This window comes from Monodon monoceros, unplaced genomic scaffold, assembly GCF_005190385.1.
Source record: "Monodon monoceros isolate NGI ecotype Baffin Bay Population unplaced genomic scaffold, NGI_Narwhal_1 Super_Scaffold_16, whole genome shotgun sequence".
In the NCBI taxonomy this organism is placed as follows: domain Eukaryota; kingdom Metazoa; phylum Chordata; class Mammalia; order Artiodactyla; family Monodontidae; genus Monodon; species Monodon monoceros.
In genome coordinates, this window is record NW_021703772.1 from 11,302,011 (window position 1) to 11,329,045 (window position 27,035).

The window sequence follows — 27,035 nt, forward strand, 5'->3', positions numbered from 1 at the left end:
GAGATGGGTAAGACACTGTACAGGTAAGTCACCTGTACTTCTAGGTCTGCTTCCTTGACCCAAAGATGAAAAAGTCAAAACTAGAAGAGTTTTTAAAGACCAAACACTGTTAAAATGCAGTAGACTTTCTGCTGCCAAGAATTTCTTACACCCGATATATCTGAACACAGTAACAGATATGTCTGTTTATAAATACCAGTATGACAAAAGAGATACAGAATTGGTCTTGGGTTCTGGTGCAAACATTTCTAAAACTGCTTATTTACAACTAAGGCTATAACATGCTACTTTAAGTGTTTAATCTTCATGACTGAGAACTGTACATTAAAAGCAAATAATTCTGTAAATGGATTCTCTGCTGAGTACAATTAAATTTGTATATGACTATCCATTTCAAGATGTGTATATACTCTAAATTACATTTTAGTGTTCAAGGGAAAAAAGTAACAAAGCCTTCGATTAAATAAAAAAATAAAACTATGGCACTTAACTCAAGGATTATATTTTAATTAGAAAATTTAAACACAGTTTCCTCAAACTTACAAAAATATTCAGGAATCTTTAAGCCCCAAATGGTCATTACTTAACAGCATTATTATTCAGAGTTGCAAAAAAGTTTAAAAGATAAAACACAAAGCAGGAACACAGACTAAGACAAGCTACCTGCTAGCATTACTTGTGGAAGAATATGCGTTACTGGAGGTGGCCGCGGAGCTGAAAACGCTGTCCAGTTCTGCCAGGGCTGCATACTTGTCTGAAGATGCACTTGACTGACTGGGAACTGAAACCACAGAACCAACAGGAGCTTTACCTGTGGTCCCAAACCCACTACCCTGATCACCACCTGTGAACAAACAAAAACATACTACATCAAAAATTTTAACTGATGCTTAACTTAATGCTTTCAACTTACAACCACATTTGCCATGAAACACATGTAAATTTAAAACCGATCTGGAGCTTAGCAAATAAATGGACATGATTCTAGAGTTTTATCCAATAAATAATCCAGAAAATATTGGACAAGATTAGTGCTATACATACCACTCTGATAAAGACAGCATACTGTTTCTGTAACAAAAACTAAGACCCAGTACCAATAACATGTCTAGATTACACATAAAGAAGAAATTCTCAAAGTGCTACATTGAATCTGCAAGACGGGGACATCTCATTCAAGTGAACATATACACTCATAAAATGCTTGAACTATGTGAAGAGTCTATTAATAATATCATTTTCCCAGGGTTGTTCATGAAAAAATTAGAGATAGTAGTAAGAGAAAACATTCACAGAGCACTTACGATGTGCCAGGCACTGTTCTAAATGCCTCCCACGCAATAACACATATAATACAACTTTTTAAGTTCAATGCTATTACTATTGCCCTCGTTTCGTAAGGTAGATGAGAAATCAGGCTCAGACATTAGGATGCACAATCCAGTCTGAAAGTAGACCCCTGCTGTTCCCCCACTACACTACGCACTTTGAGAGGCAAAAATACTAGCCTTAAGACCAAAACTAGGTATAAAAATACACCGTAAGTGTCTTGTTTCTTTAAATAAATACAAAAATATTAATAGAACACAGTTCAAAACAAATATATCACAGAACCTACCAAATAATCCTCTAGTCATCTCTATTAATCCTCTAGTCATCTCTATTAATAGGATTTCTTGGCCCTTTATGGCCTTAGAACAATAAAGCATGCTTTCTAAGAAAAAATTAAATTTTTGTCAATTATTTTCTTTTAAATCTAGACGTTTACAAACAGTTTCTAGGCCTCCCATTGTGTAGTTATTTCAGATCCAAAATGTGCCAAATAGTCATGAACATTTAGTGTAAACTAAACATCTATACAACTAAGAAAAGCACATCCTCAGATTTTAATAAATATAACCAAATTTAGAGGACTGTTTAATATACAAATTTGTATTCGTCTGTTTAAAGGTTGATACCTTGCCCGGCACTGAAGATATTGTCTAAATTAGCAAGTGCCGCATATTTGTCTGTAGTCTGTAGACCAGCTTTGTTCGCTGAAACTTTACTAACAGCTGATGCTGTTTGATGACTCTGGGAAGTATTGAAGGTTCCAAAATCAGCACTGGAGGATTTGGGGAAGTTATCAAAATGAGCAAAATTAGCATTTACTGATCCAGCACTTCCACCTGTAACAGAACGACAGAAAACGTGAAATTGCTAGATTTTTCCCAATATCCTTTGATAAAGATTATATGATCATTTCTTCCTAAATTAAGTGTTCTATAAACAATCCTAAATTCTTAAAATTAAAAACTGGCAAATGGCATTCAACTTTAATTATCTACACGTGACTTTCCATAATTTACAGAACTAGATTTTCAAAGGCCCTGGCAACATACAGGGCAACAAGTTTCTGTGTGTAGTTTTCTATCCTGGAATGAAGAAAATAATTCACAGGAGAGTGTCTCCATGCTACCTAATTTGAAACTCAGTTACTTCATAGAACATTCAGCTATGTATACTATGACCTTTTACCAATTCTCCCTAAACAAACTCTGTAGGCAAGATGCAAAATATCTTACACTACAGAAGTTTTGTAGTTCCAACAGAGACCTGGTTGAAACAAATCCCAGGGTAGAGATTTAAAATGTTTACAATGTACTACTTTGATCCAAATTTCTTAAAAGGTGGTTTTTGAGCTTTAGACTTATTTTACTTGAAGAACTATTACTTAATTCCACATAATAATTTAATGTACACACAACACCACAATGTCTTCAGTAAAATTATGCCCTAATATATAGCTCAAGGAAAAAATTATTACATCAACTTTATCCTGCTAAGATTTTAAAGACTGTTCTGTATTCTAGAGAACTCCCTAAGGTACTACTAAAATACTAAAACCAGTATATATTCATTCTACACTGTTGGTGCTACACTTTTGATGTTGATTCTTTATGCCTAAACATTAGTCTCAGCAATCAAGATAGTAGATAGATATAGATATAGATATTTATATATTAAAGTGAGAAAAGCACACTTATAGGTATTTCAGAAACAAAAGTTACACCCTATTTTTTAAAAAACCACAAACACTTTCCATCAATCAGTTTTTTATGCATTCTAAAACAAATATATTTCTTTCAGGAATTAAACTCTAGTTGTTTTCGATTAAAACTAAGTAATGTTTGTATTTAAAAGACTGTGATCTGTTACAAGGAGCTGATGAACAAAGTACATACTGAGCTTTCAAAATCTGTATGAAGAAATTTATTTCAAATTAATAAAAACTGAATTATTAAATCAACTAACTCTGCTATGGTATACTACTATGTTCTCTGAGTTTAGCAATAGTGGAGAGAGTAAAAGTGAGAATTTCTGAAGGATTATCATTAAAAGATGATTAACATTCTATAATTGAAAAACCTAAAAAATATAGCACAAAACATACAAATTAGTAAAAGATGCCTACGTGACAACAGAACTTACTGTTGGAAGCCTGGAGAGGAAAAGCTGAAGTAAATTCACCAAAGCTGCAGCTAGATGAAAGCATTCTAAATGCTGGACAGCCAGATATTATGTAAATAATGAAATTTAAAGAAAAAAAAAAAAGAAAGAAAATTGAAAGAAAAGGCTTTAAGACAATACAGAGTTAAAAGGTGAACGAAAAATAATCAGCCAAAGATCTAAACAAAGGTTCAATGAGTTTCTGAAAACAATACAGTTTATGGGAGAGTATTCAATTTTTAAAGACCAATTCCTGCACAGAAAACTATTTAAAGTTTATTAAAGTGACTGTTAAATAATCTACTCAACTAACAATATTTATTTTCTGAAGCTTGTTACCCTGAAAATTACTTAACGTTTTTAGTTCTATGGAAGCAAGCAATCAACTAGCTTCCTTTATTCAGAGCTTAAATCGTAATGTGTTTTGTGAACCTAAAGAACTTTTAGTACTTTAATACCTCTGTGCCTAAGAAATTTAAGGAAGATTCATGTGCAGGAAAAGGAGAATAGATGTGAATTAGACAAAATACTAGCGTTCAGAAAAACGAACAAAGAAAAATATAAAGATTTCAGGTTTCCCCAGAGCTTTGTAAGACAGAACTAATTTAGAACCAGATAATCACAGAATTTAAGTTTAGAGTAATGTTCCAAAACTGCCTCTAGAGAGTTTTTTATTTTTTGAAGTAAACATTTAAGCATAATGCTGGAGAGCTCTACCTGTAGATTGGGGCTGAAAAGAAGAGTGGCTTGCTGTGGGGAAACCTCCAAAATTACTCGAACCACTAGACTGTCCAAATGCATCAAAGTTTGCAAAATCTGCATTTGCAGAATTCTGAGCTGTAAATGGTAAGGAACAATATATGTTAATGAATATGAAAATTATAAATGAAAAATATGATAAATGAATTTAAGAATTTTATGGAAGTTTCTATGTCTCACAACTTACTTTAAAGAAAACTCATTTAGAAATCAGATTTTAAATTCTACCAGTGTTTATTTCACCCAACTTCAAGCAATTTATTAAAGGGTATCCAGGAATTTCCAAAAACGCTTTGTACAATGATAAATTTGTACACAATAGCCTTTGAGTGACCTCAGGAATAGTACTGTAAAGTGCCTCTATTAAAGGAAACTCTGAATTAAGAGCACTAAATATTTAGTTACAGTAAAGCAGATAGAGATACAGGATACATTTGGAAAATTCAGATTTAAAATAGTGATAAGTGATTCATCAGTTATGTGAATCTAAAATAATGATACAAAGATGGCTTAATTACATTAAATCTTTTGGTTGCTTTTTGAGTTTACAACGATGTCACACCATAGCATATTTAAAAAAAGAAAACTCGAGTGTATAAAAAGAAGGACATGATCACCAAATACATTGAAGATACTCATATTTTATTAGGAGGCTGCCATTTTAAAACACATATTAAAACTTAAGAAACGATAAAAACGTAAAAATCATAGCATAAATGCACCTCATACCCAGTGAAAAAGACCAACTGGTATTTCCCAACTGGTCACCAACCTAAGAGCAAAGCTCCAGGCTTCCCTAAAAAAATATGTAAGTAAAACGAAATAACTCAAAAGACTTTTTTTAAGGCCAAAACAGATGCTGGATAAGATTTTTATAGAGGATAAGATAAGAATAAGAAGTGGGGCTTCCCTGGTGGTGCAGTGGTTGAGAGTCCGCCTGCCAATGCAGGGGACGTGGGTTCGTGACCCGGTCCGGGAGGATCCCACGTGCCGCGGAGCGGCTGGGCCCGTGAGCCATGGCCGCTGAGCCTGTGCTCCACAACGGGAGAGGCCACAGCAGTGGGAGGCCCACACAGTGCAAAAAAAAAAAAAAAAAAAAAGAATAAGAAGTGGTTGGTAGGCAGGAAAGGGAATGCTAAGTGGTAAGAACGAAAAGCATGTCCAAAAGATGGAGAAAGATTATAATATGTCACCAACAAAGTGAGTGAGCCACTTAAATCCTCTGCAGGCAATTCTACTTCTAGGTAGTTTTTGTAAAGAGATAATATTGCAAATGAGCATGGCTGAATCTAACAGCTAAACAATGTGTTTTTTATAATAATGAAAAACTAAGAAACTCAAATGGCCAACGAGAGATCACTTAAATATATTATGGAACATCACACAATGGAATATAATGCAGCCATTTAAAAAATTCATGTAAAAGAATATTTAGCCCTATACAAAAATACTTACAGCTAAGTAAGTAAGATAAATAGGTTAATAAATTCCAGATACATTTTCATCTGCTAAGTTCATTAAACATGGCATCATGTGCATAGAAAATCTGCATTTTAGTTAAATCAAAGTAGTGAGATTTCAGGTAGGTATCATTTCCTTCTTTGTTTGCCTGAGTTCGCTAAGCTTTTTCAATGAATATGTACTCTACTTGTAAACAAACCAAAAGAAGTCACTAAGCAAAAAAATTTTCCATTAACAAAGTAAAACATTATTCTAGGAAGAAAATCAGGAAAACTTAACAGTATTTCATGTAATTGCTGTTTTATCTATCTAAATGGATATGACGGGGGCGGGAGAGGAATGTACCTAGAGTAACCCCCTTTTCCTACACACCTGTGCCACTTCCCTTCTAGTGTCTTCACACCTACCACTTCTGACGAGTGGAGTGCTATCCCCACATGTCACCGCTCACACTGCGTTCTTAAAAACCTTTTTGAAACACATCTGACCTGGCCCTTAAGCACTACACACTAGAACCTAAATTAAAAGGCTGCTTATTGCTTAACAATATAAATTCTGTATTCTGGACTCCCTACAATATTTTGTCTGTTTTTACTTAATATGATAAAATTCAACTTTTTTACAGGCTGAAATTTTACTTTCCCCAAAAGAAATATAATGGAAGAAACACTAATAGATAAATAATAAATTTTAAAAATTAATTTCCTAAAAACTATTTTGAAAGGAATATCTATACCAGTTTAAATATAAGTTTAAATAGTTACCATTTAGCACTGCTGAGAACACCAGTAAAAAAAGTACAGTTTAGTGAAAAGGGAATCTAAGATAAGAATCAGGGAACTCCATCCTAACATAAGTAACTGTAAACCACTGGACAAGTCCCTCAATTGTTCTGGCTCTACCAGTATTCTCACTAACAAAATGAGAAGATTTGCTAGATGGTCTCTACTAGCAAAACCAACAAACACTATAATTCTACAACTTATGAAACAACAGAAATAAATTTCTTAAGAGCTTTGAAATACTAAGCCAAAGAGAAGAAAATTCTACTAAAAGACAAAATAAGTTTATTAAGGCCAAAATAAGTAATATAACTATAAACCAAATGAATAGAGAACACGATATAGGAAATTCTCAAATTTAGAGTGGATTATATTCCAAAATGCAAGTTTCCAAGTTTTTTGAACACTTAGCTGTACAGTTGAGAACAACAAATGAAACATCTGTCCCTTGTAGAAACAAGAATTGGGTCCCTAAGCTAGTTTGTGGCTTATAACCTCGAACATATATGTAGCCTATAATAATACATATTCTACATTTAACTTGTATTTAGAACATCGTATGGGAAAATTTTACATTTAACATGTTTCAAACAACATCGGGGAAAAAAATCAGTTCAATGCAGGCTTCCCTGGTGGCACAGTGGTTGAGAGTCTGCCTGCTAATGCAGGGGACACGGGTTCGAGCCCTGGTCTGGGAGGATCCCACATGCTGCGGAGCAACTGGGCCCGTGAGCCACAACTACTGAGCCTGCGCGTCTGGAGCCTGTGCTCCGCAACAAGAGAGGCTGCGATAGTGAGAGGCCTGCGCACCACGATGAAGAGTGGCCCCCGCTTGCCACAACTAGAGAAAGCCCTCGTGCAGAAACAAAGACCCAACACAGCAAAAATAAATTAATTAATAAACTCCTACCCCCAACATCTTCTTAAAAAAAAAAAATCAGTTCAACGCAATCCATTTTGTCGGGCAAGCCTATTTTATCACATTTATATTTTCCCAATGATTTCCCACCAGAGCACCAAACACACTCATCAAATACCTATTCACTATAGCAAGACAGGGTTTTGTAATACTTCTATCCATTTTTATTTGTAGACACTGAATCTACTGTCTTCAACAACTGATTATAGTAACTTTTTAAATTTGTAAAGTGTTGCGGAATGAAACTGATAAACACAACTTTGGAAATTAAACACTAATAAATTCAGTAAACAAAAATTACTATCTGGAACCTCAAACAATCTCTACACAAAGAAATCCAAACTAATTAGAATGTGACAAAATAATAAAGATGCTTTTTACAGTCTTATTCAAAAAGTACAAAGGAGTCAACTCAGAATTTAGAATTTAAGGCACCAAGTTAATGAGCCTGAATCTTGCCAAGAGTTGTCTTTACTCTTCGGTGAGCAACAGATACTCATGAGAAAGGAAAAAAAAAAATGTAGAGACCAGAGGATGGAAACAGGCAACCCTCATCAAATTCAGCTGACAAACAGACTTTGTTTCACCTATATGATAGTTTATTTTCATTAATTCCTAACATTTAAAAAGAGAGCATTTCACATTACATAACAAGTTTTCATACTTCTCTTAAAAGAAAATCGGTGTATTTAGTAATCCTGAGCCTGTACTTTCATGTGGCAACAGGAGATTATAGACCATCCCCCTTTGAAAGGGGCACTGCATTATATTATTCATTTGTGTTAACTGGGTGGCAAGGCAATGGAGTTTGACATCCCTCATATAAGGTGTGGCCAAAATCAATTACAGTTTACAGCTCACAGGTTTTGTGATACGTTTATTACCAAGCAAAATAACTATTACATGCTGTAGTAAATTATGTTTCTAACTGCATGCCTATTTCTGTAGAAGATGACTTTTCCTGAACATAATACTGACCCCACCACTGACACATATCCACACACACACCAACTCAGCCAGAATGTTCAAATAAAGAAGGGTAAAGACTTCTGGCTTTTAACCCACTGAACTATCTGCAAAAGAACAGTTTTCCCTTTAAAACAATGCCGGCCACATTGGCGTATCTGAATAATTAGTTTGCTATTAAAAGTTCCATTTGTCACATCAATGTGTTCAGGAGAAAATTTTCACCTAATGTTTTTTTTTTTTTTTTTTTAAATGATAAGTTCAGGGCAAAAACTCAGCTATCAATGACTTTGTATCTATGAACCATGTATGGAAAAGTAAAAATTCAGAGTGCTTGCGAAGGCTCTGGAAAAAGACATTTCAGATTGAACCGTGACACCAATTTAAAACTTACTTAAGGTAAAATGTGAAAGATGGCATCAACTATACTAGAAGGGAAAATAAATGAGTAATTTTATTAGCTTGTTCTTGCAATATCCATATATATTTTATGCTCCTGGGATCAATCAAATGAAGTAAGAAAAGAGTGATCTGAGTAGTCATCTGTAAATACAAAAGAACTTCAGGCTAAAAAACTATTACTCTCAGGCCACCTGACCTAATCTACATGGTTATTCAACTACTTCCTCACAGACACGTCTGTCCTACCATTTCTGCCATATGTGGAAAAGAGACAAAATAGTTAAGATTTACTATCTTCTATCAATCTGATAAAATCATACATTTCTCTCTCTTTTAACATTTTCTACAATTAAATAATGACAATTATTTTCAAAAAGCATTTTAAGGGAGTTATTAAAAGTATGAGGGTAATCACGGTACAAATTAGTCTGTGGAGCTGCACTGTCTTGTCTATTTTTGGCTAATATGATTACACAGAAAAGTGTAACATCAATTCCCTGACTTGCAAATATTCACAAATTGCGTTTAGAGACAAAAACAAAAACACACATACACACACAGAAGGGAAACATGAAATAAGTCATGAAATAAGCTGAAAATTTACAAAAGAGTTTGGCAGTTACTTTTCCATCATTTCAAATTACATTTCCATAAATCTAAAACTGAGATAAATGCAGAATACTCATAAATTACAGAAGGTTCACTCTCTATTCACTGAGTCTTCCACCAACTCTTTTGGCCACCATTCGAAAACCAAGAGGGGGGACAGAAGCTAGGGCTCCTGTCTGCTCAGAGAGGGAACTGGCTTCCCACCTAGAGTATGAAGGGAAGAGTCTCCTCAGCCTCCTTCTGGACTTCTGGGCTCAGCCAATGTAAAGCAGATGGAAACCTACCACAGCCCTAACAGCGCGAGCCTCCCTATTTCTTACCCTTCTCAGTACAATCTCTCCTGAAAGAAATTCTCATCCTAGAATCCCTTTTGAAAAGCAGACACAAACATACATAAATCACACCACAACTTCCTTCTGTAGCATATTCTTAGGAAATGTTTCCACTGGTATTTAAAACAAAAAATTCCTTCAATGCTTGATAGAAATAAATGTGGCTGAAGAGCAGGTTTTCTATAATTTTCCAAACTACCTCAAAAGGCACATTTCTGGATGCATATATACATGACATACTTTGTACCATTATTATGCAACTATAAGCCAGGACGTGAAATTGAAAGGAAAAAAAATAAGTGGGATAGCATCACAATTTCATAGGTGAATAAAAGAAGGTAAAATAAATCCCAAAGTACTAATAGGAAATCAATTCAGTAAGCACTGGCTTCAGTTATGCTTAAAAACAGTGAAATATATACATGCAAAAAACAGAAAGCAAAGTTTCAAATTATCAAATAAAACTGCTTCAAAATGACCAAATCAATTCTTAAATTAGTGTACAATATTTAATTTGATGATTATTCAATCACTCTGGCAAAAGCTGCTGGGAAAAAACTTACCTGCATGACTGTTGAAATGTGCAAAGTTTGCAAAATTGGCTGTAGCTGTTGACTGAGGTGCTGGAGCAGCAAAGATGTCTGAGCCAAGATCACTTAAAAGGTCAAACTGCTTCTTTTCCTGCTGCTGCCCTTGAGAGCGACCTACAACAGGAGACTATAAACCACATATTAACTATAAAGAGTTTCCAGTCAGATCTGCTGAATTTTTATACCACTACTTCCAATTCACCAAGCTTAAAACACAGTTTAAAGATTACATAATCTTCCATTTGTAGAGTTTTGAGTTCTTTGATGTTTTTTGTAAAGCACAAATTTTCAACATCTATTCCCATATTATCTTTCAATGTTAAGTACAGAGTCAAACGCAATGAAATATAATTACAACAGTTGTTACACCTCATGACAGGAGACAGACTTACTGCTAAGACAGTATGATGATAAGGCGTTCGTAGAACAAATCTTTTATCCATGGGAAGAGTTACAATATACTGACTTTACCCTTCTCTTCATTTTCTACTCAGACCTTTGATGAAAGTGGAGCAACTTATCTAGATGCCCTAGTATGTGCATTATTTTAAAAGGTGGAATTTAATTCAAATAGTACCATGCCTCAGAATCATTCTTGTGTAGGACAGACATTATAATGCCACACAGTAACAGATCTGTCACAGCTCACTGACTATCATGAAGTACAGAAGCATAAACTCTAGACACCAACTGCTGAAAAGACTTCAGTTTTTTAGAATATGCTATGTAATGCAAAGCCACCTGCGTTTCAACGATAAACATGCTTCACAATCAGGATGGAGAAAAAATTCTATGCTTGAGAAACCCTTTCCTGTAAAAGAATATCACAGAGGCCATACTGTTCTAACTCTGATGGTCGCCACAGATTCATGTTTTACCACTGTATGTTATATGATACGTATGATAAATATATGTTGATAGATAGCTATAACAATGTTCCTGTACAGCTTTACAAACTCGTATTCACAATAGCATTCGCAATAGCAAAAAGAACAAACATAGACACATTCAAACCACTTAACCAAGTATCTTTTAATGTATTATAAACCATTAGGACACAATGCTACTGGTATATAAGGTTATGCAACTGTCTTAATGAATTCCCAAATTCATGGTACTCAATCCTCCTTAAGTAGAAGCCTCTACAAAGACTTAAAAACTACTCACCTGACTAGGTGTGCCCTTATTTAAATGCAGTGCTGGTGCTGAATCTCCTAAAAGAGATTTCAGTGGTTTGACCTCAGGTGTGCTGCTTGTGCTACTGGCAGAGGACCCTGAAATAGATGCATGAACCGATGCCACCACTTTGGCTTGTTCTGGTGGGACATACCTAAAACATATGAAAAGTTAAACAGGCAGTTAACTAAGGAAGATGTACGGAACACTAAGCTCAAAATGATAAGCTTAATTCTAATTTTGTACAAGACTGTTTTGATATTAGTCTTATTTCAAAACCGTCTTAGAACTGATAGCTTAAGACTACACTTAATTAAAATATTCAGAGAAAGAGTAATAAAGACTAACCACAAAACTTGTTTTGATTATTTACTTAGTTTTTCTAATAAATACAATATATTAAATAACTGCTTTTTTTAAAAAAGAGGACTCGTAGTTAATCATGATGATAGTTAATAACTCTAATTTTTAAAAACCAAAGTATCGTATGCTCATAAATAACGTTTGAAAACAGAGAAGGAAGGAGAAACATTTACTATATTACACTTAGTAGCCCAAAATATAAAGGTCTATTACAAATCTATAAGATTAACAACACAATTTTTAAATGGACAAAAGCAATTCACCAAGGGAGACAAAGAAATGAAAATACTTGTAACCGAATAAAAATGTAAATTAAAATGACATTCACATTTGATCTGAGTATAAACTTTACAAACTGTGTTACTCTCTATTAAAATACATAAATAGGTATACTCTGTGCCCCAGAAGTACCATTTCTAGTAACTTATCCTTAGGAAATAATTGACTAACTGTACACACATAAATGTATACGTAGGTTATCACAGCACTCCTTAAAATTTTAAAAATTGGACAATAAACCAAAATCCACCAGGAGAAAAATGCTTAAAAGGATTATACTAACATCTATATAATAGAATAAGACATAGCTACTCTGTCTTGACATGCAAAGATGTCCGTAAGACTTTACAGGTCTTTCACGTTTGATCTCAGTCATGTAAGAATTCACAGGATCAAGGGAGTAAAGGAAGGAAAGAGAGGTAGTACGAATATAATGCCCAAATATTGGCAACGCTAATCTCCAGGGCTGGGATTATGTGAGAGCTTTTGCTCTCTGTATTTCTGGGGTTTGTTCTACCTACCCTCCTTCCCCATATTACACAGGTGGGAGAAGTAGAAAAACAGAGCTTTTCTACTCTGTTCCAGAATCTGAGTTCAAATCCCAACTCCATCACTCGATAGCTATGAAACGTAGGGCAAACTACTTCAACTCTCTGTGCATCCAAATTTTCTTCTAAAACACTGACATGTGGTTGTTATGAGGTATAAACAAGTTAACATTTATGAAGTACTTAGAACAGTTTTCTGGTACAGGTGTTAGCTATACAAGTGTTGGCAATTATCAAATTATATAATAATCACGAACAATAAAACTGCTTTGTTTTTTCCAGTATATGGGAGAAAACAGGAAGTCACACTTTCCCATAATTTGGCCTATCAGTGATAATGCCAATTTCTGAGTATAGCCAAGTCTTATTAACGGATAAAATCAGATAATAGTCTTTGGCTCAAAGGCTTGCTTAACTAAAAGTAAAACAGCTAAGCATGTATAGCATAGGAATTGAGCCTGAAAACTGGTTAAAAGAACAATTTCAAAATCCCTTCAGATGACAGCAACAGTCTCAATGTTCTAAGTGCAGTTGCCCAGTGAGGCTTTTTAGGGAGAGTGCATTTGGATAATGCTTATGCCCTGTTAAAAACCCACTGCCCCACTCCAGTTACACATCACAAGTATGCAGGTATGCAGGACTGTGAGTTTAAAATGCACAGGTCCCAGCCTAGCTGAATGTTGGTCACTCCCTCTCCCCTACCCAACAACTGAAGTTTGTATTTGTATTTCTCTTATTAACTATCCTGTTTCTTAGGACAGAAAAGATAACACAAATTATAATTATTTGAGGTTTACAATTATTTGCTTACTGTTTAAATGAATTATTTTTATTTTGTTATTATTATTAATGTGGGGGGGGTTCCTGGTTTTAATTCTATAAACCTTACACACACACTTTTCTCTTAGTAGTTGAAGCTAAACTATCTGAAATCCCAGCTAAGTCCTATTCAAACTAACTCTGAGCTGGTAAAAGTAAAACTGTCGGGAAAATCAAAAATTAGGCCAAGGCTATCAAGCAGAAATGTCTTAACTACAGGAAAGGGTCTAGGAAAAGGTCTAAGAAATTAAGTACTAAAATGATAAAAAGATAATTATACACTTCATTTTAAGAGAATCATTTATGGCACCATGTTTTTACTATCACTGCATCTTCTAAGTTTTTTCTTTCCTGAACTAAAATCTTACTGATATGTTTTCTTCTATATTCATACTTAATGTTTCTAGTAATGCTGAATATATAGCCCTGGCAAAAATTAGTCTCCTCTAGGGAATACAAAGTTCACAGAACATACAAATCAGAGCCACTTCTTTCTACCATGCTCACTTAATGTAGGTAGAGATATCTCACTCATAACCATGGCAAGTATTCCCTCAACCAAAACAAGCTCTTGAAGATATTCTCTGGGTTCAAATACAGCTCCTCAGGGAAACAAGAGGCCATGTACTTCCTCATTACCTATTCCTTCTATTTGTGACTCTCTCTCTCATCTTCTTAACGTCCCAAGAAGGAAAATATACACTGCTGAATACTGATAAAGAAACAACCAAGAATTCATCACTGCGTTTCAGTAAAGTGACTTAAATTGTACTCATACAGGTAAAAATGAAGAGCTCAAAGTAATTGAACACTACTAGTTCTATGAATATACCCCCTGCTCTGCTTTAAAAGGCTTACTAGCCAATACATACCTGTCTTAATTCCTTTTTAAAAATTAACATCTGACAGATTTAGTTACTTCCTTCTTAAACAGGTAGAGTAAAATGACTTCTTGGTTGGGCAGTGAGTGATATTTTGAGCAAAGAATTACTACAACATGCAATTAAGTGAATGAATAGATTGCTTCATGAGTGCTTTACCATAGTGCCTAGTATATAAAAGACAGTAAATAAACACTTGCTAAATGAAGGAAGATTTCCGCCCCCTCAGTGGAGCAGGCACAACATACACATTTATTGATTAATTTTGCTCTCTTACATGGATGCAGTTCGTGGTGCCCAAAAAAATTACAATATTAAATCAAAGATCACTGATTACAGATCACTGATTACAAAACACCATGACAGATATATAAATAATGGAAAAGTTTGAAATATCTGAAGAATTTCCAAAGTGTGACAGAGAGAAATGAAGTGAGCAAATGCTACTGGAGAAACAGCACTAAGAGACTTGCTCAGTGCAGGGCTGCCATAACCTGCAATTTGTAAAAAAAATGTGTGAAGTACAATAAAGTGAAGCACAGTAAAATGAGATATGCCTGTATATTGCACTTCCGTCATTCCCAGAACTGTGCCTGTGTCCCTTTTCAACCAATCTTTCCCCATTCGCCAACTGAAAAACATTTGAGTTATTCCCACTTTTTTTTTTTACATCTTTATTGGAGTATAATTGCTTTACAATGGTGTGTTAGTTTCTGCTTTATAACAAAAGTGAATCAGTTATACATATACATATGCTCCCATATCTCTTTCCTGTTGCGTCTTCCTCCCTCCCACCCTCCCTATCCCACCCCTCTAGGTGGTCACAAAGCACCGAGTAGATCTCCCTGTGCTATGTGGCTGCTTCCCACTAGCTATCTATTTTACATTTAGTATATATGTCCATGCCACTCTCTCACTTTGTCACAGCTTACTCTTCCCCCTCCCCATACCCTCAAGTCCATTCTCTAGTAGGTCTGTGTCTTTACTCCTGTCCTACCCCTAGGTTCTTCATGACATTTTTTTTCTTAGATTCCATATATATGTGTTAGCATACGGTATTTGTCTTTCTCTTTCTGACTTACTTCACTCTGTATGACAGACTCTAGGTCCATCCACCTCACTACAAATAACTCAATTTCGCTTCTTTTTATGGCTGAGTAATATTCCATTGTATATATGTGCCACATCTTTATCCATTCATCCGATGACGGACACTTAGGTTGTTTCCATCTCCTGGCTATTGTAAATAGAGCTGCAATGAACATTTTGGTACATGTCTCTTTTTGAATTACCGTTTTCTCAGGGTATATGCCCAGTAGTGGGATTGCTGGGTTGTATGGTAGTTCTAGTTGTAGTTTTTTAAGGAACCTCCATACTGTTCTCCATAGTGGCTGTATCAGTTTACATTCCCACCAACAGTGCAAGGGGGTTCCCTTTTCTCCACACCCTCTCCAGCATTTATTGTTTCTAGATTTTTTGATGATGGCCATTCTGACCGGTGTGAGATGATATCTCATTGTAGTTTTGATTTGCATTTCTCTAATGATTAATGATGTTGAGCATTCTTTCATGTGTTTGTTGGCAGTCTGTATATCTTCTTTGGAGAAATGTCTATTTAGGTCTTCTGCCCATTTTTGGATTGGGATGTTTGTTGTTTTGTTATTGAGCTGCATGAGCTGCTTGTAAATTTTGGAGATGAATCCTTTGTCAGTTGCTTCATTTGCAAATATTTTCTCCGACTCTGAGGGTCGTCTTTTGGTCTTGTTTATGGTTTCCTTTGCTATGCAAAAGCTTTGAAGTTTCATTAGGTCCCATTTGTTTGTTTTTATTTCCATTTCTCTAGGAGATGGGTCAAAAAGGATCTTGCTGTGATTTATGTCATAGAGTGTTCTGCCTATGTTTTCCTCTAAGAGTTTGATAGTTTCTGGCCTTACATTTAGGTCTTTAATCCATTTTGAGCTTATTTTTGTGTATGGTGTTAGGGAGTGTTCTAATCTTATACTTTTACATGTACCTGTCCAGTTTTCCCAGCACCACTTATTGAAGAGGCTGTCCTTTCTCCACTGTACATTCTGCCTCCTTTATCAAAGATAAGGTGACCATATGTGTGTGGGTTTATCTCTGGACTTTCTATCCTGTTCCATTGATCTATCTTTCTGTTTTTGTGCCAGTATCATACTGTCTTGATTACTGTAGCTTTGTAGTATAGTCTGAAGTCGGGGAAGCCTGATTCCTCCAGCTCCGTTTTGCATTCTCAAGATTGCTTTGGCTATTCAGGGTCTTTTGTGTTTCCATACAAATTGTGAAATTTTTTGTTCTAGTTCTGTGAAAAATGCCAGTGGTAGTTTGATAGGGATTGCATTGAATCTGTAGATTGCTTTGGGTAGTATAGTCATTTTCACAATGTTTATTCTTCCAATCCAAGAACATGGTATATCTCTCCATCTATTTGTATCATCTTTAATTTCTTTCATCAGTATCTTATAATTTTCTGCATACAGGTCTTTTGTCTCCTTAGGTAGGTGAAGGAAGATTTTAAGAAAGGAGGCTTTATAAGACTAAAATGTCTAGAGAAGCTAACAGGGATAGAGACGGTTTATAAGGAAGAATCCCTAACTTCCCCCCAAAGGGTAGGAGGCCTGGTGATAAGAAACAGGCTACTGCTAGGCACAGATGAGTTAAGATAAAGCAGAAGTAAAGGTCTGTGGAAACCAAATTCAATAAAAAGCCAAAGTATAATGAGTATCTACCTATTTCCTTATTCCCTATCTACCTACCTACCTACTTATTCCCTTCCTCCTTCCTTCCTTCCTGTTATACTAATCTTACCCATAATTAATGTGATTTGGGGAGGCTTTGCTCTAAATACAAACTATTCACTCACCATCTTTTCTTTTCATATTTTTCTTGTAGGAACTCTTTCACTTTTTGTGGATCCCTGAAGTCTGGAATTGCTGAAGATCTATCATCAAATAATCCTAGCCAAATCTGTTTACAGACCTTTGGAAAGAATTAAAAAAACAAAAGTGTTAAATTTGACATCTTAACTTAATGAAATTTTAAGATAATTAAGATTGTCTCAGAAAGATAACCTACTTAATTTTAATAATATTGCTTTCAATGAGGATATTTATCACAATGATCAATGAAGAAGCAACAAATGAAGGAACTAAATTTATTTTAATGTTACAGCATGCAGTAAAATCTTATCAACAGTTTCACAAAGAACAGCTCCTCACAGGGAAACAAACAGTGAAATGGCATTTAAGAGGACCTCAGATTGTTTGGTCTTAAAATAATCATACACTCTAAACAATCAGCAAAGTCATGTAACCTTTATGAACCTCAGTTCCTTCACCCCATAAAACAAAGGAATTAGACCAGTGAGTGGCAATTTCCTGAATCCTTGACAAGTTTAAAAATCAACCAAAAAGAATAAATAAAAAGTACTAGAATCGTAAGTAATTTGCTATTAAAGTATAACAAAACACAAATACAAGGCAGATACAACTCTAGCTTTATAATTACCTCCTATGCTTTTTTTTCCCTAATGGCTAAAAAATGAGAATCTGAGATTTAAGTTTTCAATAAAATCAAAGAAATGAAATGATGCAGAACTCAAATAAGACACAAAACATAAAGAGAAGTATAAAGAAAAAATTTATAAGGTGGGCTTCATCAAAATTTACAACTCTTGCTCTTCAAAACAATTAAATGAAAAGGCAAGCCACCAACTGAGAAAAGGTAGTTACAAAATGTATAAAACCTTGAATTCTTAAAACTAAGTGATAAAACAGACCCCAAATCAGTATTTTTTTTAAAAGAGTGGGCAGAAAAGTTGGCCACTTCACCAAAGAAAGTATACAAATGGCAAATAAGCATCCCAACGTCATTAGTCATGTAGAAAATGCAAATTTAAAAAACACAGACCCCACTACACAGACACCCATACATACCACTAGAATGGCCAAAAGCAAAAAGCCTAAAGAAAGGCAAAGCAAGGCTTTTTTCATGAACTATGTTAATCAAAAATGCAATGGAGGGCTTCCCTGGTGGCGCAGTGGTTGAGAGTCCGCCTGCCGATGCAGGGGACACGGGTTCGTGCCCCGGTCCGGGAAGATCCCACGTGCTGCGGAGCGGCTGGGCCCGTGAGCCATGGCCGCTGAGCCTGCACTCCGCAACGGGAGAGGCCACAACAGTGAGAGGCCCGCGTGCCGGGGGGGGGGGATGCAATGGAGAAAATGCTTCATTAGAATTTCCCCTAGAATAATTTTCTTTCTCTCCTCTATAGACCATTAACTCTCTTGTGCCATTTGTAAGTTTTTTTGATACATAAGAACTTTTGGAAGTTCTTATGAATAAAATGTGTATGATTATTGAGGTACTTGGTGTTTTGACAAATATTTATTACAGTCATCCAGAAATAACTATTCTAACCACCTCAAGTTACATTGGATGGTTATTTCTGAAATAATAACGGTTCTAGCCAGGAAAAGAAAAAAAGACTGGCCATATCATATGTTGGTGAGAATGTGGAACAACTACAACTCTCAAGAATGTAAAAATGGTACAACCAGTTTGGAAGACAGTTGGTAGTTTCTTAAAAGTTAAACATATACCTACGATATGGCCCAGCCATCCTACTTCTAAGTATTTACTCAAGAAATATAAAGGCACATGTCCATACTCAGATTTGTACACAAATGTTCACAGCAGCTTTACTGCTAGTAACTCCAAACGGAAAACAACCCAAATGTCTATCAACAGGTGAACGGATTAATTGTGGAATATCCAAGTAAGATACTATCCAGCAATAAAAATGAACAAATAATGACACAATAAACTACGTGCATAAACCTCAAGACAATTATGCTGATTGACAGACCTCAGAACCACCCCCTACAAAGTACATACTATGTAATTCTATTCATTTAAAATCTTAGAAAATGTAAACTTATCTATGGTGATGGAAAGCGGATCAGGAGAAGCATTACAAAGGGGCACAAAAAACTCTTGGGGATGATGAAAATGTATGTTATCTTGTCACTGTAATGACAGTTTAACATATGTCAAAACTCAAATTGTACACTTTAAATATTTATTTATTATAATTTATTATAATTAATTATTCCTCAGTAATGCTATAAAAACACATCCACAAGTTTCTAAAATTACATTACTTTAAAAAATAACCAGTTGTAACACTGTGAAAAGAAGGCAGTATCTAACTTCAAAAGCCTGACAAAGATTTGAGAAATCAGAGACAGAAAGGTAGCACCCTTCTCAAGCTTATGTCCTCACTGAAGTGGATAAGAGAGAAATAAAGATAGGAAAAAAGGATTCACCCTTTTCCTCTCTTATTATGTACCCCAAGCATGTTTCAAAACAGCATTTCTTGTGGTTCCTTCCTACTCCAGGCTCAGTACAGATACTACAAAGTCATTAAGGCAGTACAACTGACATAAGTGAGGCCTAGATGACGGCACAATCTCATTATAAAAACATTTCAGTGGCAAAGCCCAAGAAGTTCAGATACCCAGGAACGGTAATGCAACTTATGCTAGAAATTCTATATAAACCCTGTAGAGGGCCAGCTTCTCCAATAAATATTTAGCTACTTTTAAAAAACCACATGATCCAAAAGTACACATGCACCCCAATGTTCACTGCAGCACTATTTACAATAGCCAAGATATTGAAGCAACCTAAATGTCCATCAACAGGGGAATGGATCAAGAACATGTGGTATATATATACAATGGAATACTACTCACCCATAAATAAAGAATGAAATAATGCCATTTGCAGCAACATGGATGGACCTAGAGATTATCATACTAAGTGAGGTCAGACAGAGAAAGACAAATATCATATGTCACTCATATGTGGAATCTAATTTTTTAAATATGCAAATGAAGTTCTTTACAAAACAGAAACAGACTTACAAATATTGAAAACAAACTAATGGTTAAAGGGGAGGGGGGGATAAATCAGGAGCTTGGGATAAACAGACACACACTACCATATATAAGATAGATAACCAATAAGGACCTACTGTACGGCACAGGGAACTCTACTCAATGTTCTATGATAACTTATATGAGAAAAGAAACTAAAAAAGAATGAATATATGCATATGTATAACTGAATCACTTTGCTGTACATCTGAAACTAACACAACGTTGTAAATCAACTATACTCCAATAAAATTAAAATATTAAAAAAAAAAACAGGGCTTCCCTGGTGGCGCAGTGGTTGAGAGTCCGCCTGCCGATGCAGGGGACACGGGTTCGTGACCCGGTGCGGGAAGATCCCACATGCTGCGGAGCGGCTGGGCCTGTGAGCCATGGCCGCTGAGCCTGCGCGTCCGGAGCCTGTGCTCCGCAACGGGAGAGGCCACAACAGTGAGAGGTCCGCGTACCGCAAAAAAAAAAAAAAAAAAAAAAAAAACCCACATGAGACTCTCCTTAGGAAAAGATTCTGTGGCTTTACAATTACATTCATAAAGCGAGAACTGGTAGTTTCTAATTGTTTTGTTTTAAAAATTCCCAAGTGAGAAAACAAGAGAAATTTGCTCAAAGACTTATTAACTGTAATTGACAGAATTAGTTTAGGACACTTCATGACATTTAGTCTTTGTATTCCAAAACCCCTATTAACTAACATATACAATTTTAACTAAAAACAATTAATGAATAGTAAATAATAAACATATTGATACAAACAAATAAAAAGGAGATGGGTTAAAGACATCATAAAGTTACTGTCTTGGCACTCATCATGGGAATACAAAGCAAAGATGGAGTGCTTGATGATAAATTTTATACATATATGACATTAGCAGCCTGTAGGAGTAACTCAAAATTCTGTACTAACTGCTGGTGGTTCTGATCCTTCTCTGACAGGTCAAACTGCTACAGAAAATCATTAAAACTCACTGCTTGGGTCCACTACAAATTCCTGCTATCTTACTATCAAAGTTCCATGATGTTGTTAGTCAGCTCTTATTTCTTCTGACTATGCTATCCCACAATAGCTATTTGCTATATTGCTCAAAATCCTAACTATACCTGCCACTCTTGGCAGCTGAATTCTTACTCAAGTGAAGTGACTCTCAAAATGGGATTCCTCAATTTCCTGGACTGGCAGCATCAGTGTCACCTAGAAACTTGTTGTAAATGCAAATTTTTAGGAGCCACCCAAGACCTATGAAATCAGAACCTCTGGAGGTGCTACCCAGCAATCAAGCCCTTCAGGTGACTGTGAAATAGGCCAAAGTTTGAAAACTAATGCTTTAGTAAAATCCAGGCCAGCAAATGGAAACTTCCTTTCCATATAAATACTATATATAGTTTTCAGCACTTCTCAAATTTACTTAGCCACTAAACCTCTTCTTGAACAAGATTCATTAAATAAAAACAGTGTTCCAGAGATACATCTGGGAAAATGTCACAGTCCCTATCTCTTCTGATCCATTCACATTTTAGTTCCTGAAAAGTTGGCTTCTGCTCCTACCATTCTCCTGAAACTGCTCTTTCAGGTTTGTAGATCTGCTGATAGGAAAGTATAAAGTTCTCCTTTCTCCATGTTTGTTTTGGTTTTTTTTTTCTTTTAAAGTAAAATAATAAACACCATCAACTGAAAAGGGAGGGTTTTTCAGAACTGAATAAAAATGGGAGAGTGAACCAACTAAAACTGCAGGCAGCACTAAGGTTTTGAGGTCACAAGTATTTAAAGTGAAACTAGTCAAGACAGTGGTGTGTTTTCCACCAGTCTCATCTGGTTGTTTAGGTACAAAGTAGGTAGAGTATTGGCTTTAATCAGGTAAAATACAACAGGAGTTAAAGTGAGTGGTTATAACAACAGAACACAGAATCAAAGCTAGGTTAAGAAAAATGAAAACACAGTAAGGATGATACACAACAAAGAAATTTAGCGTCAGTGGACTGGAGGTCTCTTATGATTGGCCCAGAACTGTTGGAGTACGAAATTAGAGGGAATGAGCTGGTAAGAGAGAAGCAATGATGGTCAGAGAACAGGATGCTTACACTTGAAATCTGAGAAGTAATATAGTTACTGATAAATAAAGTCTAAAACAGAAGTAAGGATTACTGGACATAAGAAGTCAAAGAATTCCAGAGGCTGAGTTATCTGCGTAGACACTGGGATTGGCAGAAATGGTTAACACTAGTGGAAGAAAGACACTCACTATGTGAAGTGCTGAAATGTATATTGAATGAGGGGGGCTAACTGGTATGACTGCAACAGGATGACAGAGCAAGTGATAAATTCTACTGGCAAGAGGAACACAGGGCTGCAGGCCTTGAAACATCACTGAGGAGCAACGAGGATACCTAAAAGCCATCATTTGAAAGGGCTGCATATATGATGGATTCATTTTGATGATCTCTCTGGAGAGGTGGATAATTAGTTTTAATTAGAGAATAATATTGTAGGTATGGTAGTTATGAGCCTAGACCAGGAAATCAGACTGCCTTAATGTGAATTCCAACTCAGGTAAGAGAAACTGCTTCACTGAGACGTTGGAAGGGTTAAATGAGTTAATATGTTGTCTACTCAGAACAGGTATATATAAGTGAATTTTAAATAGTATTAGTTATTCTTACTTTGGGGCCTGGTATCTTATGTGGTTTGCATTGGTGTGTTATGGGGTGATGAAGTAATAAGCAAGGACTGGGAAATACAGGCCTTACCAGAAACACAGGAAACTGTAGGTCTCTCTTCAGTCCTGCTGCAGATGGAATCAAAGTGGTCTTAATGGAACAATCACCCTCTCTGAACTACTATAGCACTTGTAATTCTCACATGAAACTTACCACAAACTGCTTTTTATTAGAATTACTGAGCATGTGTCTCACCTACTTCTGAATTCCCCACAATGCTTAAAACAATGGGTTGTGCCATATTAAGTGTTCAGTAACCAGGCCAATGCTACCCAAAACCAGATCTTATGGAGGAATTAAAAATAAAATCACACATCAACCAGCAGAGTAAGTTCATGAAACTGTCAGAATAATTTTTTCCCTTATTCTAGTGCTAATCCACTTTAGAATTGCAATCACAATAACCATTGACAGAATCTAAAATACTTTAAAGTATATTTATCAGTCAGGGTTGTGTTAGGAAACAGATGGCACACTGAATTTGGGTAATTTGAGAAGTTTAATAGAGACTGTTTAAAGCATAGGTAGGCTGTAAGGAAATCACAAGGGAGAGTATAGTGTCCCAGGGTTAGCAGCAGGAGGACCTACCACCACCCGTTGGCAGTGAAGGTAGAAGGAGAGGAAGTGGTTGGCAACCTTAAAACTAAGAGGGCTACTTGATGGGAGTTTTGACCTTCAACGAAAGGAGGCAGCCAGGCTACAGAAATCCCACATGAAAGAAGTTAAGAAAGTAAATATCTTAACCTTTCCCTCCTTCCTTTCTTTGGTCTGCTGACAACGTTCTCCATCAGCTTGAATGAACCCCCAGAAGCCAGGAAGCAAGAAAGCCCATTTGCGTATCCAGACAAACCAGGTGCTTGGAGACAGAGCTAGAAGGGCAGCTGAAAGCTATGCAGCACTGAACCTAAATCATGATAGTAAATACATGCAGTGCAAGCAGTTTAACCAACTCAATTATGAACACCAAAAATAGGGGACATCCATACTAATTCTCAATTACTCACATATAAAAGGAAGAGTAAGAAAACAGTGTTGCATCCATCAGACAAATAGATATGAATAGAGATAACATGTTACAGTTTTATAATCCTCTCAGAGGCAACAAAATAGAGTGGAAACTTGCTGGAATGGATACTTACCTTTAAGATTCAGACAACCCCTTATTTTCATAAAAGAGATACAAAGAATAAACAATGTGACATGACCCTGCCTGCAACCTCTAGGTCCAAAGATATAAAAATAAGGAAAGGACAGAAAGATTCTCTGGAAGTACAGACTTTTTTCATTAAGCCAACCTATACACATCAACTAGAGTTCAGACTCCTTTCTGTCCTTTCTCTCCTCAGTAGAGAGATGGAGTGCCTTCTTCTGTAAGACATAATTACAGCAGTTAACAGTACTGCCCATAAAATATAGGAACAAATAGGAGACTTAAAGAACTGAAAAAATTCATGAGCAAGTAACTAACATCCACTTTTTGGAAGCAGAAAGAAAAATTTAACAGAAATAAATATTAACATTAGAAGTTCTCTGGAGAGTTACAATAGACCTACACAAATTCTATCAGCAACATAACATTTTTCCCTAAAAGGGAAAACAAGGGTTTGTTTGGTTTTTTTTTTTTTTGCCTTATTTTGTCCTAAAAACTAACAATCAGAAACAATATCTCACATATATGTCATGATTTAAGTTAAATACTGAAAAAACAAGTACATTATTAAAATTTTCTACATTCACCCAAGTCTACATGAGCATGACTATGCTAGTATTTCTAGGTCAACAGCTGACAGGTATTTCTCAGTGATGACCTATCTATAAAGGATTTATACTCGTTAATAGTGTTTAAAGAAATAACACTATCCATATGCCTTAAGCAAAGAAACAGATAGTCCTGCAATTATTTACATCTTTTGAGGACTGTATGGTATATTCCATCTTAAAATTTGGTTTTACAAAATGTTTTAGCAAGAATTAGAACATATGCAACTGAGTCATTGAAAACAGGCATGCACAAGCTGCATGTGCAGATCACTGAGACACCAGAGCCTTTGTGAACCAGACAGATAATTTGGGTATGTGAGGGAGTATCAGATTTATGAGACATCAAATGCAATTCATTTAATCCTAGTTTGTTGTTGTTGTTTTTTAATTTAAGCACAAACTACTTTATAATGGCTTCCTCAGCCTAAGAATCAAATTCTTCATCACCACCTGTTTAGGCCCCATAGGATCTCATGCCTGATTAATTCTCCAAACTCATCTTACATCATCGCTCTTTCCAGCCACAAAGGCCCCCTCATAAAGTCTTCCCTGACCACCATTCCAAAGGGGTAACATTCCCCACACCAAAACTAATATACACGTTATCACAATGTATTATTTATTTTCACAGACCTTTATCTCACAACTTCTAAATGTAAATTTCACGTGGCAGGAACCTTCTCTCCGATTTGCCACTGTCTGTATTCTCAGTGCCTGCCAAACATAGAGCAGACACTAAATAAATATCTGGTGCATGGGTGGAAGCAACTTCCTAGCAGCCCTGAAATATATGTACAGTGGAAATTATCTTTTTTTCCCCTTCGTTCCGTCTAAAATATACATGCTGACCTAGAACATTCAGCTTACCAACTCACACATTAGTAATAAATTCACTGATCCAAATTCTCAAATCAAATTTAGGCCAAAGGTTAGTAAATTACACCTCCCAGGCTAAATCTGGCCTACAGCCTGTGTTTAAAGCTGAAGTTTCATTGGAACACAGCCATGTCCGCTTGTTTATCTGTTGTCTAGGGCTGCTTTGCTAGGTAGTTGCAACAGAGACTGTATGATACAAAAGCCTAATATTTACTATCTGGCTCTTTATAGAAAAAGCTTGCCGATGCCTGAATTACGTGCAACGTGGACTTACTATGATACCATCCCAGCACCCAAGAATAATAATGATTTAAATAGTATAATAAATAAAAGCCTGTTTTTGAGGTCTGTGTTATAATGTGCATGGGGAATAACAACAGAGAGATGAACATAAAATGAAAGAAGCCCTTCCCTGCAGGAAGAACTTTCCAAGAGTGAGGACTATCTAAGGGCCAATTTATTATACAAACCCATTCACTTGAGAATAAAGGAGAAAAGTACCAGAGTTTGAGTTTCAGGGAGAGAGTAACACTTTTCAAAATAACTGATAATTGGGGCTTCCCTGGTGGCGCAGTGGTTGAGAGTCCGCCTGCCGATGCAGGGGACACGGGTTCATGCCCCAGTCCGGGAAGATCCCACGTGCCACGGAGCGGCTGGGCCCGTGAGCCATGGCCGCTGAGCCTGCGCGTCCAGAGCCTGTGCTCCGCAACGGGACAGGCCACAGCAGTGAGAGGCCCGTGTACCGCCAAAAAGAAAACCAACCTGATAATTACAAAGAAATAGAAAAGATAGAAGAAGAAAATATTTAGGATACTAGAGAGAAATTAAATGAAGTGGAAATAGCAATAAACCTTAACTGCAAGTGTTTGTGAGTTGTGAAGGAGACCGGCAGATCTAATTCAAACACCTACGGTAAAAGTCACTATATACAACTCACAGCACACTCCCATGCCTTGTTTCATTTAATGTCTCTAATGTCAGAATTGCATTCCAGGTAGGTTGCAAAGAACCAAACCTCAGCCACATTTGATCAGATAAAACAAGTTTATGCAAAGTGAACAGTAACACTTAAAACATGGGAACCTGCGCTGCAAACAGGAAGCCATCTGGGACCTAGGCAGTCTGATTACCTGTTTCCAAAGCCCTTCTCCACACCCCGCCCCCTGCAAACACATAGTTTATCACTTTTGTTTCTCATACTATGTCTAATCCCTGCTCTTGCTTATCTTAGTACAATTTTTTTTTTCCTGTTTACTTGTTAAGACTGCACATGGCCCAACTACATGCTGCCTTTTCGGTTAAGTGATTCACCTTTTCAGTCCAGCCTCTGTGAACCTTA

The 27,035-nt window shown here is 36.0% G+C and overlaps 1 protein-coding gene across 7 annotated transcripts in view; it reads right to left on the reverse strand.

Moving 5' to 3' along the window:
• AGFG1 (ArfGAP with FG repeats 1) overlaps window positions 1-27,035 on the reverse strand; it is a 70,273-nt gene that overhangs the window by 12,561 nt on the left and 30,677 nt on the right. For 5 of the 7 annotated variants that reach the window (XM_029225472.1, XM_029225470.1, XM_029225469.1 and 2 more), the window contains exons 3-8: window positions 17,260-17,375; window positions 11,477-11,639; window positions 10,283-10,436; window positions 4,207-4,326; window positions 1,959-2,168; window positions 664-844 (exon numbers count right to left, since the gene is read on the reverse strand). In XM_029225472.1, coding sequence (XP_029081305.1) covers window positions 664-844; window positions 1,959-2,168; window positions 4,207-4,326; window positions 10,283-10,436; window positions 11,477-11,639; window positions 17,260-17,375 — 944 coding nt within the window. The remainder of the gene's footprint in view (window positions 1-663; window positions 845-1,958; window positions 2,169-4,206; window positions 4,327-10,282; window positions 10,437-11,476; window positions 11,640-17,259; window positions 17,376-27,035) is intronic. The other 2 variants (XM_029225476.1, XM_029225474.1) reach the window with 1 other exon arrangement.